Source organism: Vigna radiata, chromosome 4 (genome assembly GCF_000741045.1).
Source record: "Vigna radiata var. radiata cultivar VC1973A chromosome 4, Vradiata_ver6, whole genome shotgun sequence".
NCBI classification, from domain to species: Eukaryota; Viridiplantae; Streptophyta; class Magnoliopsida; order Fabales; family Fabaceae; genus Vigna; species Vigna radiata.
This window is the reverse complement of record NC_028354.1, coordinates 12895541-12909051: the sequence shown is the minus strand read 5'-3', so window position 1 is coordinate 12909051 and position 13511 is coordinate 12895541. Positions and strand designations below refer to the sequence as shown.

The window sequence follows — 13511 nt, the reverse complement described above, 5'->3', positions numbered from 1 at the left end:
TAATCCATTATCATTATTTTGAAATCTTATAACAAACAAAAATAATCGATTATCATTTTGGTAATCGATTATTACTGACATTTGGGAGTTGTCTTTTCAGTTTCTTTGGACTATAAATAGAAGTCTTCACAATTTATTGGAGAGTATCTTTAAGAGTATTAAACCTGTGTGCTTAAGAGAAACTCTATGTGTTTGTGAAAAGGGAGCTTGTGAGCTTGATGTTTGTAGGACAAAGTGCTCTTTCTTAGTGTGTCTAAGTGGTGGAGAATACCTACAAAACATAGTCAAGTTGTTCATCCTTTTGTGCGTAAAAAGGAGTTACCTTTCATCTCTTATCTGTTAAGAGAGGTAGTTTTTAATCTCAATCATTATTTCTATATTGTAAATTGTTACTTATTTTAGTGGAAAGGTTAATCCCTCTTTTGGAGAGATTAACAATTGGATGTAGAATCTTTTCATTCGAACCTGTATAAAAATTATCTGTGATTTTCTCTATCCTTTCTTCTATTTACGTTAATCTGTTCGAAGAAAATAAAGGGAAAATGAAAATTTTAATAGAACCAACTGACCCCTTCCCTCTTGGTTTTACGTTCGAACACACTTAAACATTCCGTTGTGCGATACTAATGCCTACAACCAAAAGTGATATTCGATTATTTTTGTCTAGTATAAGATTTTCAAAATAGTGGTAGTCGATTATCATTAGAGATAATTGATTATTGCCGAACCTTGGTCAATTATATCTTTCGGTGATAATCAATTATCTTGCCAAATTGAAATGTTTTCTCATTTTACACATGATAATCGATTATCTCCCATGGTAATCGATTATTGTTGCATGTAAACTATACTAAAGAGCAAGTTATAAGACTCTTAATAGTTTACAAGTGAAAGTAAAAGTCTAATACAAAGTTTTCTACAAAAATGCTTTAACAATGTATGTAAATAATTCTTCAAGGCTTTCAAGTGCATCATCATCAAATTCTCTTCAAAGCATCGATGTTTCTCATTGGTAACAATTTCCTCCTTTTTTATGATGATCAAAAATTTGTTGAAGGCTTGTGATATGTCATGTTCTTAATTGAAAACTAAGGGGAAAAGAGTAATTAATCTAGAATAGAGATAAATAACAAGATATCAACATAATCATATATCTCCCCCTCAATTAGGTACTAGTTATCACAAGATGTACAGAAGATTTTAATCAAAAAAATTCCTCCCCTTTTTTTATCATAATCAAAAAATCATTTAATCTTTAATGTTCCCCCTCAAATAGTTAACTCAAAAAGAATTTAGGTCCCTTTAAAAGTACTCTCCCTAAATGTAATATTCCCCTTAAAATTTAAAACAAATTCTTAAATTTTTTTTCTGTTATAACTTAAGATAATCGATTATCACTCTTGATAATCAATTATTCCATATCCAAACTTGTACTTTGGAGCCAAAATGATATTTCAAGACCTTGATAATCGATTATCACCCTTGGTAATCGATTATTGCATGTTAATTTCTGAAAAATGCTATTTTAACTATTTTTGGTCACTTAAGACATGTCTAAGATTCATAAATCATTTTAAAGCTCTTAAAATTTTCCAAGATACCATATAGCCTTCTTTTCCTTTTGAAAATTTAACCTGCAAAACAAAACAATAGATTTTTGGCCCCAATAATCTCATTTGGGTCCTTTAAGGTTAAAGTCAGATTACTTTATAACAGGAATCCAAGCATATCTCCCATTTGGAATACCATAACATTTTATTCTACATTTATTTGAAGTGTGTCCCTTTTTCATACAGTAAAAACATGTGACAACAATCAAAATCGATTATTCCCTATGCTAATCGATTATTGCCGCAAGTAAACTATACTAAAGGCCAAGTTACATGACTCTTCATGGTTTACTAGTGAAAGTAAAAGCCTAATACAAACTTTCTACAAAAATGCTTGAAGGATTAAGTGCATCATCATCAAAATCTCTTCAAAGCATCAATGCTTCTCATTGGTAACAACAATAATGGTAATAAGATTTCAATGATAATCTTGGAATATGAAGGATACTTTCTAATTATTTTAGTTGCACAATGTAGTATATGTATGGTATTATGTAATGTGACTACTTTATATACTATTTGATTGAGAAGAGGATTTTTTGGTGTTTCATGTTCTAACTCTTGTGGTAAAATGTAATAAAAAGATTCCATAGAAATAAAGATTGGTAAAGGAAGACTATACTTGCAGTAATGTTGGTAGATGATTTCAATTGATATTGAAAAATATTTAATATGTAAAAATACCTATTCTCACCACTTACACCCATCATCCACTTACACTCATCATCCCACTCACACACTCTCACCACTCCTCACTATCACACCCTCATTTTATCTTCACAAAACTTAACACACAGCAAACAACCACCATGATATATCTCACAAGTCTAAACTAGCGGAGTGAAGCTAGGGAACTTGTTAAAAGCAAAGAATTACCTCAAACTCAAAGTTTGAGTATTTAGAGTGGATGTTGAAAATGAAATCATCAGGACCCAATGTTGGGTTGAGGTCATCGGGGGGAAGAAGAAAGGACGATTGTATGGGGTAGGACAACTTGCCTCCAATTATAGTGCTGGAAGAGGAGGGATATTGAGACATCAACCATCTACATCTCACACATGTGACCACAACAATGTTGTTAGTAAAGATACTTATGATTCACTTCTAGCCAGATTTGACAATCTTGAAAATCTGGTCAGGACATTGTTACCTCAACAAGGACAGTCTGCCCCATCATCATCCCAGCAACCATGCCCACCTCAGCCTCAACAAGGACAGTCTGCCCCGTCATCATCCCAGCAGCCATGCCCACCTCAATAGCCTTCCCAAACCACACCTATGCAAGAAGAAGATCATGATGATTATGATGATTACGATTATTATTAGACATTTAGAAACTTTTGAAAACATTGAAGTTAGGTGTTTTATTTGGCTTAAACCCTCCCTTGGTCCTAATATTTGTATGAAAATCTCAGTTCGGTCCTCTGTTTTCAATTGTCTCAATTGGGTCATATTTTGTGTAAAAATGCACACATTCTTCCCTCCAACCATTTCACCTCTTCTCCTCCTATGTCAGTTGCTTCCTTCCCACTTCCACCCTCTAACTCTGACTCTCCAGACACATACCCTTTCTCCTTCAATCAAGGGTTTGTTCAGATTAAAACATTTTTTACTGAAATAAGATTAAAGAAAGAGAATTAGGGATTTGGTTTGAGAAATTGAAATCCTAAAGAAGAGAAAGACAATCACTTGCATTTTACCATTCTGAAACCCATTAGGGTTTTTCGCCTCTCCCACCAGACCAATTGGTCTCTACATCCTCCACTTGAATCCAAAAGGGAACTAGACGAACCCTAGAAGCGCTTATCTCCTCTGCCTCCACCGAATCAGCCGCCACGAGTCGCAGTCCAAGGCGTCGCCAACACCGTTGTTCACCATCGGAGGCATCACCGGCCATAACGTCAGGTCAAAGCTTCTCAGCATGCAGTGGTGAGTCTTTTCAGCCACCTAAGGTTGATTCCCCACCCAGCAGTGTGTCAACAAATGGGTTTTCTTCCCCTTCTATGCCTGCAAGCTCAGAATCATCTCATGTTGCTACTTCGAAGTCTCCTATTCAGGAGCAGGCTTCAGGCACCAAAGAGAGAAAAAGGAAGTTAAAGTAGATTAAACGCATTTGATGCAGAGTAAAGAAAAACAACAATACAAGTTTTTGAATAACACCAGTAATTTTGTATAGAACTACCGATTGGTAGAGACTGCAAGTTAAATGGGATTGATGCTGGTATTGAGATTTTTCCTCTTCCAACTTTTTACAATCTCTTTCTCTCAATTCACAAATCTTCACCATGGGTTTTGTGTCATTATCTACAAGAGAAAAGAGCATTCAAAATTCAGAGTCAAACTGTCATTATTGGTCGAAGAGAAACTTGGGAATTAAGAGAAGAAACACTGGGATGAGCAAGCACGAACGGGTTCCTATTTCGTATATATTAGTTGCTGAAAAGCTCAAAGCTGGAAGCATTGTTTCTAATTAATGTATTTGTGTCAACTGATACTTGTGGTGTAAGCTTTATTAGCTCAGAGTGTGAAAAATCTGTTATTTGAATTTTGGATCATAGTGGTTTCTTTAGAGATTCTTGTTGAAAAGCTTTAAACTTTGGGTAGTGAAAAGCATAACCTATATGTCAAAATAATAATATAGTTTTATTTTTCTAGCGAGACTGTATTTCCCGAGGTGCAACTTGGTAGAAATCAATACAAAGGGTAGAAATCAATACAAAGGGTAGTTTTCTAGCGAGACGTTATTTCTTGCTTTTCATTTTTCACATTTTGAGACCTTCTGGTCTGTGCTGCATACTGGCAATGTACCAGAGTCAGGTTGGATATTGATAGGAGCTTGGATTTAGAACAAAATTCATGGAGACTGGTTTTTAAGGAGAACCTCTAGGTTTTGAGCGATCTGAACTCACCCATTATATGTATGTCATTTCATTACCTAATTGACAACCAAAAAATGGAGTTTCCTGCTGCAACTTTCATTTTATTAACACTGTTTTCATATACCGCAAGAAATTGTAGTTAGGAAAATGATATGTGAACATCAGTTTTAGACAACATTTAGACACGGGACATGTGTTTAAATGATATTGGTCCATCTGGAAATTCGTTTTTAAATAATTAATGACGTGGCAAGGAGAGAAAGAAAGGGTCAGATTTTGAAATTGTTTTTCATTTCCAAAATACACCAAATCTTCGCACCATTTGAACGAGAGAGAAGCTCCCGAACCAACCACCACCGCAAAGTCGAAGTCGTGCGAACCAGCCACCACCGTCGCTGGAGAGCCACCATCCATACGAAGAGTTGTCTTCCCTCCACCCAGTCCCGCCGCAGTGCCGTCTCATTGCCGGTGTAAAAAAGGGAAACCCTAGACGTCGGAGGTTCGCCATCGTGTTTTCTCCCCCCAACCCATCATGTCGCCGCCGTTCGAAGACAAAATCTTCACGTTGTCTTCAGTTTTCCCAACCACCCAGTACCGCCGCAGTGTCGCCGGAGTACCTTGATAAAAAGGTATTTTCTTCTTTTTAACTACAATTTGCTTGAGTTTCTCCTTTCATTGATTGTGTTTTCAAGCACTGTTGTTGTTGTATGGTTAGAAGCAAAGCTTACTCTGTTGCAATAAAAATAGTTTTTGTATCCTTTAACAATGAACTGATTGGGTCAGTTTAAGAGGGTGTATGTATAGTTTAATAGTTTTTGTATCGTTTTTGGCATACCAGCCCCCATTTTTCGCTATTTCAATTTTACAACTCCTAGAATTCCTATTCCGCCTAGGACATATAAGATTCACGCAATTTAGGCAGAAAATTTTGCACAAGATATAATAATCAATATAACTAAAGGTCAATTAAAGCTGATTTTTCTCAACAGAATCTGTATAAACCATAATGTCAATACTGCCTTGACCCGAGCCATAATCAGATCACCTCCATGACCTTAACAACTCACTTTGTTCTATCTTTGTTCGTAACATCTGGATTTTGAAGAAATTGAGAGTTCAAGTGAAATCAAATTATAGAAGAAAATAATGAAAATATGTAAAATGGATTTTCTGTTAATTTTTCATTTACGTAATTTTTGCAGTTTCTTGTGACCTTTTTCTTTGATGTCTTATTATAACAACTGAAGACATTCTGAGAAAACTAAGGGTAGAACAAAAGTAAAAACATATTACAATGACTTCCCTTAAATGGGTGCATTTATATTGTGAAAAAGGAAGACACGTATATGTTTTATAAACTTAAGGGGTGCATGATAAAGAGAGCACACATGTATTAGAAACTAATAATATCAAAAAGCAATCAAATTCAAAAAACAAGTATGAATCTCATCTTCATTTTTTTCTGTGTAAGTATCTCACAAGTTCAATATCTCATATATGACTAAAGTTTTTACGTAGGAGGAAGTGATTGTTTATAGTCATCCATGGCCAAGGCTTGGCCAAATATTTCAAAGAATTAAGGAGGGAAAACTCATTTTTAATTTTAAATCTAGATCTAGATAAGGGTAGGATTAACTTCATATTTTGTGTGTTTGTGTCGCACTGCACTTTTTGTGCTAGTGTCAAACCTGCCATGCTTAGCTCACTGCTTTCTTGCAATGTATTCTTTTTTGCAGAGGAGTGATATTTTTATAAAAGTTTGTCTATTATCATTTTTATGACTAAGAAATTGTCTAAAATGCTGTCATTACAATTTAACAAGTTATAACAAACCATCATTTTTCCTATGCTGTTTGTTGTTGAGCTTTTGGGAAAACATATGCAAAATAAAAGTAATGATTGATCTATATTATATTGTAAAAAGAAGTTATTAGTATATTATATTAAGTATTATATAATGGTTTGGGATTAAAAGTAATAACTAGAATGCTACAATAATTTAATTATATAAAGAGGTATGAGCCTGTTAATGTACTAAACTGCTTGTTTAAATTGAATTAATCAATATTTTTTGTCTTTAGTTGGATTGGCAGTGATGGATTGAATCAGTTATCATAGAAGCAAGTTGCTACCATTTCCTCATTATGGGTTGCTAGGTGTTATCAACCCCATGTATCTGTTACAATTTTTTTTCCTCCATCGAACTATCTTAGAATGCTGCATTTTAGGATTAACAGACAACGACTATGGAGAGATTGTAGGTGCAATCGTTGTGCTACATGCTGACATTAAAGAGAAGAGAGATCAAGAATGAAAACCTGCTCTAAGCCTAGAATAATTATCTACCTGAGCCAAAGACAAAATTGCACCTTACAAGGTATGACAACATAACCATTGTTTAATTCAATCATATGATGGCAAATTATTCTAAAAATTCAAATGCACTTTATTTGTTTCTTGACTGTTTCTCATACTAACCAAACAATTAAAATGCACCATCTGTTTTTTCTTGGAGTTTTCTTTGCTGCTAATTACTTTGCTTTCTGATAATTTGTTTATTATTTTTGTAAGATTTCAACTAATTTAAGCATGTGGGAAAAACTCCCTCGCAATGCCATGGGGAAGGTAATTTATTTTTGCTTCTATTTTGTTCTTATCGACAGAATTTCCATTTTTCCACCTTGACATGTCTTCTGAGATGGAAAACTAGTTAATTGTTTCTTCTGTGAAATTTCAGGTAAATAAAAAGGAGCTGAAGAAGCTGGTGGTTTCAGAACAGTGAACACCATTTGAACTTTATTCACTGGTTAAAGTTTAATGTTTTGAAATCAGCTTTTTAAGATGGTGGAAATCTCAAATAAAATTTCAGCAATTATTTTTTGAAATAGAAATCTTTGTATTATCTCATTTATTAAGTTCAATAAGTTTTAACATATTATGAGAGGTAGTTGAAAGAAAAAAAAATAATAATTAAGCCTAGCAATTTAGATTTATTTATGAAAGTAATTGATTGAATGTATTTAATGAAAAACCTTCATTATAAGTAAAGAAAAATGTAATATTTAGCTATTCACTTCATTTAATACTCTGTTTGTCTTTCATTATCTAAGTTTATTTCTATTGTAAAATGAAATGAATTATTGAAAGAATTTTATGGAAATTGTTAATAATATATTTTGCTGATGTTAATAATTGTTTCTTTATAAATATAGAAGTTTATTTTTTTTATAATTATTTTAATTTTATGTCAAATGAATGGAATGTGTTCAAATATCATTATTTTATAATAAAAAATCTTTTATTTTATATGCTTTTTGGTATGAATAACGATAACATATTTATATTTATTCAATAAACATTAAAAAGGTAAAATAGTTATAAAATAGGAAATTTTTGTATTTTAAAATAAAAAAAAAACTATAAAATAATAGTGAGAAATAAATATAAAAAAATTAAGTGTGAAACTATCATAAATTGTATAAAAATGATGGTTTTTTTTATCACATTTTTGTTCATAAATTATATAAAAATTGAATTCAAATTACTTCTAAGTGAAAAAAATGATGAGAAATAAATTAGACACTAAAAAATGAATGCGATGTTCATAGTTAACCTATCTGTGCAAAAAGCTCACCTGAAATATCTAGTTATTTAGCCTTTGGTACCACTTGTATTCGTGCACCATGGGTTTTAATAAATATATTTCTTTTGTTACGTGTTTGTTCATAAATTGTATAAAAATTGGTTTCAAATTACTTCTAAGTGGGAAAAATGATGACAAATAAATTAGGCACTCAAAAATGAATGTGATGTTCATAGTTGACCTTTTTGTGCAAAAACCTCACCTGAAGTACCCACTTATNAATGATGACAAATAAATTAGGCACTCAAAAATGAATGTGATGTTCATAGTTGACCTTTTTGTGCAAAAACCTCACCTGAAGTACCCACTTATTCAGCCTTTGGTACCACTTGTATTCCTGCACCATGGGTTTTAATAAATATATTTCTTTTGTCACGTGTTTGTTCATAAATAGTATAAAAATTGGTTCCAAATTACTTCTAAGTGGAAAAAATGTTGACGGATAAATTAGGCACTCAAAAATGAATGTGATGTTCATAGTTGACCTTCATGTACCTGAATTACCTAGTTATTTAGCCTTTGGTACCACTTGTATTCCTGCACCATGGGTTTTAATAAATATATTTCTTTTGTCACATGTTTGTTCATAAATGGTATAAAAATTGGTTCCAAATTACTTCTAAATTGAAAAAATGATGACAAATAAATTAGGCACTAAAAAATGAATTTGATGTTAATAGTTGACCTTCATGTGCAAAAACCTCACCTGAAGTACCCACTTATTAAGCCTTTGATACCACTTGTATTCGTGCACCATGGGTTTTAATAAATATATTTCTTTTGCCACGTATTTGTTCATAAATGGAATTAGAAATCATTACTTTCTCCATTAACATCACATTACAATATAATATTATATTATAATAGTGAAGGACTTACATGAGGATATTTTAAGAAAGATACTAAAAACAATAAAAATTCCATAAACAACACATGTAACTTTAAAAAATAAAGTAGGACTTTAGTTCAAATAAGTGGGTACTTATGTTATCAGTTTTGCACACAAAGGTTTCTTGACTTCTAAATACATCTTTCAACCTCACAAAAATGAATATCATGTGCAATAACATTTTCTTAAGACAAAGATGCATTGTCCTCATGGTAACAGTTGGTTTAAAATTTACCAGGCTGCACTGCCTTTGTCAAAAAGGTTTTGAACTTCTAATATTCAGCATCATGTTCAAAATCTATTCATTTCATCAACCATGTGAAAAAGATGAAAAAGCATGCCTCAAATTCACCATCTTGACCATACAATCTTCATTTCAAATAACTATGTATCATGTTCATACAAACTTCAATTCAACTACCTTGCTCTATCATCAACAATTACAGACACTTAAAGTCACATTATAACAATGGTTAACGAATTCCAATGTTTTCAAAATCAACAAAATTTTTCAACAGAATACCAAACATCATCATATTAAGTAAAATTTAGATTTCCTATTCTAATACAAGTTATTGAACCACTCATTGTTTTCTTTAACATCTGAAGTAACAACTCTTAATCCGTTTTCAGGGTTCAGCTTTGTTTCATTTCAATACCACCTTCAAACACCGGGGTTTGGTGATGAGATTGAACCGGTGTACTTTGACAACAATCTTCATTTTTCCAAAACGGTTGTTCCACAAAATCTTTACCCTTATGATATCTTCACCCTTAGCTTCACTTTGTTTCCTGTTTTTAGTGATTTGTACATGAAATGGAGAAAATACCAAAATGTTTGTTACAAAATTCATGTACGAAAATTTGAAAATCAGAAATAAAATGAAAATAAGGTGATAATATTAGTTATCATCATAGAATACATGTCTTATCAATATGTTGTAGTATATCATTAATGATGACTATTGGTTTTGTGTTACGCCATACCCGCAATCGCAACTACAATTCATTTTCAAACCAAAAAACCATCAAGAAACTTTTTTCATACAAAGATATCAATTTTAAATACATTAAACTCAAATCTCATTGATGAACATCTCAAAATTTCCACTTCAACATCAGGAAATTATTCTTAGAATCATTGTTAAGGTATCAACACGCACTAATGGAATTTTCCCAAATCTTAATTGTGATGGTTATAGCTTGTCATTACAGTTGGAGAAGAGTTTTTCATCGATATTTTTCAGTATCGGTACACATTATTTGAGTTAGTGTCATTATAATTGTTCAGTGCATTGGGACACTTTTTTCCTTATTCTATCTATGAAAGGCTTCAGTTTTACGGATATTTCTTTCTAGGGAATTAGAAAGGTTATAATTTTTAATTATGAGGTTATATTTTTCTTTTATGACAATAAATTATGTTATAAAGTATTGATTTTTTTTTTTAAAATATTCTTAGAAATATAAGTATTAAAAATAACATTAAGAAAAAACCCCTCGAAAAATATCTACTTAAAAGAAAACTTCAAACTTGTTAGGAAATAATAACCAAATTTGTGGTGGTTTAACATATTTCATCTATAGTCAGAGAATTAATATAATTTTCAACCATAAGTATTTACATATTTAAAATATGTATTAATTATAAATTCAATTATATAAAACGGAATATTTATCACATACAGCACACAAATCAAAAGCTAGTTTCTTAAAAGATATTACAGTTCTTAAATTGAATTTACAGGGAATATTTCGTTAGATTGATTCCGTAAAATATCAAAATAGTTGGTAAATAAAAGTACAAGAAAAACGTGTGCCAGCTAAAACATTAATTAAACACATGGAATGATATTATAATAGAAAAGATCATACATAATTTAACCGATGATTTAATCTCATGGTAGAACATATGAGAAACATGTCAGCAATATTGATTGAAATTAGAAAGGTTATATAAGGAAAATTAGATGGAAATTCTAAACTTGGGAATTCAAATAAAGGGTTGTTTTATGTGGAAGAAGGGTCTATTACTACCATTAAGAGCACTTGAATTTCTTGTATCCATGGGCTTCTCATCATTTTTTTAAATGGAACTTTCTTGCTCTATTTTCATTATTAGTATATCTTAGTTGCTTTTCATTTTTCTTTTTACTATGTTATAGAATAGCAAGGGTCATTCTCTCTTATTTCTTGGACTACCAATGGATTTCTGCTTCTTTCTAGGTAATTGGTGAATGCCACTCTAATCAAATTGGTGAGGAAGTTGCAGCAAAGTATTAAAAAGAGTGAAAAACCCTCAAAATAAGGAGTTGTTTATTGAGTTTTGTCTTCATACAATATTGTACCAACGAGTTTCTCAAAGGTATGTAACTAACTTTGTGCTAAAAGGAGCTTATGGTATTTGAATTTGTTGTGACATAAATTAGTTTGTTTCATTTTTATTTCAATTGAATGAAATTTTGGTAGAGTATATAATGTGTGCCATTTTTCTAGAAACTGAATATGTCTCCTGCCAAAGACTCAACTATTCTAAAAGACAAAGTTGCTTGCTAGTTAAAGGTTCAAAGACTCAACTATTCTAAAAGACAAGGTTGCTTGCTAGTTAAAGGTTCATGACTGCCTTTACATCTCTTGACACAACACTTCATGAAAGACCCTTTGAATTTAAAGCATGGGAATTGTGAAACCTTCAGATTCTACTACAAAAATGTTTGGAAGATTGTATTTAATTGGTCATACTGGTGGGCTTATTGGTGACTTTAAGATTCCAGATCTCAGCAATTGCTTAAAATTCAGGTTGATGATGTTATTCTTCAAAATCCAGATGTTAGGAACAAAGATAGAACAAAGTGAGTTATTAAGGTCATGAAGGTGATATGATTATGACTTGGGTCAAGGCAATATTGACAATATGGTTTATACAGATTTTGCTGAGAAAAATCAGCTTAATTGACCTTTAGTTCCATTGATTATTGTACCTTGTACAAAATTTTCTGCCTACATTGCGTGAATCTTATACGTCCTAGGGGAATAGGGATTCTAGAAATTGTGAAATTGAAATAGCGAAAAATGGGGGCTGGCACGCCAAAAATGATACAAAAACTATTAAACGATACATGCACCCTCTTAAACAGATCCAATCAGTTCATTGATAAACGATACAAAAGCTATTTTTATGGCAACAGAGTAAGCTTTGCTTCTAACCATACAACAACAACAACTACAGTGCTTGAAAACACAATCAATGAAAGGAGAAACTCAAGCAAATCGTAGTTAAAAAGAAGAAAATACCTTTTTATCAAGGTACTCCGGCGGCACTGCGGCAGAGCTCCGGCGACACTCCGACGGTACTTGGTGGTTGGGAAGACTGAAGGCAACGTGAAGATTTTGTCTTCGAACGGTGACGGCATGGTGGGTTGGGGGGAGAGAACACGACGGCGGACCTCCGGCGTCTAGGGTTTCCCTTTTTTACGCCGGCAATGAGACGACACTACGGCGAGACTGGGTGGCTGGGTGGAGGGAAGACAACTCTTCGGATGGATGGTGGCTCTCCGGCGACAGTGGTGGCTGGTTCGCACGACTTTGACTTTGCAGTGGTGGTTGGTTCGGGAGCTTCTCTCTCGTTCAAATGGTGCGGAGATTGGTGTATTTCGCAAATGAAAAGCAATTTCAAAATCTGACCCTTTCTTTCTCTCCTTGCCACGTCATTAATTATTTAAAAACGAATTTCCAGATGGACCAATAACATTTAGACACGTGTCCCGTGTCTAAATGTTGTTCAAAACCGTTGTTCACATATCATTTTCCTTGTAGTTAATATGCTTATAAGACCAGTCCAATTATATATAGGCATAGTTTTTCCGTAATGTTGTTTGATTCCCAGGTTTCCCTCTTTTGCTTGATGTTTCAGTCTAACTTTCTTTCTGTCTTTTGTAGTGGTAAACTAGTGGTTAATAACATTCCTCTGCTAAAAAAGACCATCTTTTGGAGTTTCTAGTGTCAACATCCGATTTCATTCGGGTAACTAAATAATAGGACTTGATTTTATTCTTGTCTTATTTCATTTTATTTTTAATTTTTATTTTACTATTTTTGTTTAGTTTTTAAATAGAAAAAAAAAGAAAGAAGAAAAAAAAAAAGAAAATAGAAAAAAAAATGAAAAAAATACTATTTCGTTTTACTATTTGCACCCCAAATTAACTTTTTACTCCTTAGCCTAATAATCCAAAATAATCTCACATTTTTTTTCTTTCTCACCACCATATTTTTCTTCTCACACCCCACTCTCCACATCACCTTCCACATCACCTACCTTTTTCTCATTTACTATTACATTTCTTATATATTTAATTTTATTTAAACTTTTTTTTCTTCTTCTTAATTTTTCTAATTTTTCCACTTACCTTTTTTATTATATTTTATTTCACCTACTTTCTCCACCAACTTTTTATATTATTTCTTTCACTTATTTTCCACATTAACTTTTT

At 32.3% G+C, this 13511-nt stretch overlaps 1 protein-coding gene across 1 annotated transcript; it reads left to right on the top strand.

Moving 5' to 3' along the window:
- The first annotated feature begins 3613 nt into the window (after positions 1–3613).
- LOC111241513 (malonate--CoA ligase-like) lies at positions 3614–7342 on the top strand. Its single transcript, XM_022780158.1, has 4 exons — positions 3614–3708; positions 4821–5118; positions 7061–7114; positions 7227–7342. The coding sequence occupies exons 1-4, from the start codon at positions 3614–3616 to the stop codon at positions 7269–7271; spliced, it is 492 nt and encodes a 163-aa protein (XP_022635879.1). The 3' UTR covers positions 7272–7342.
- The last annotated feature ends 6169 nt before the right edge of the window (positions 7343–13511 follow it).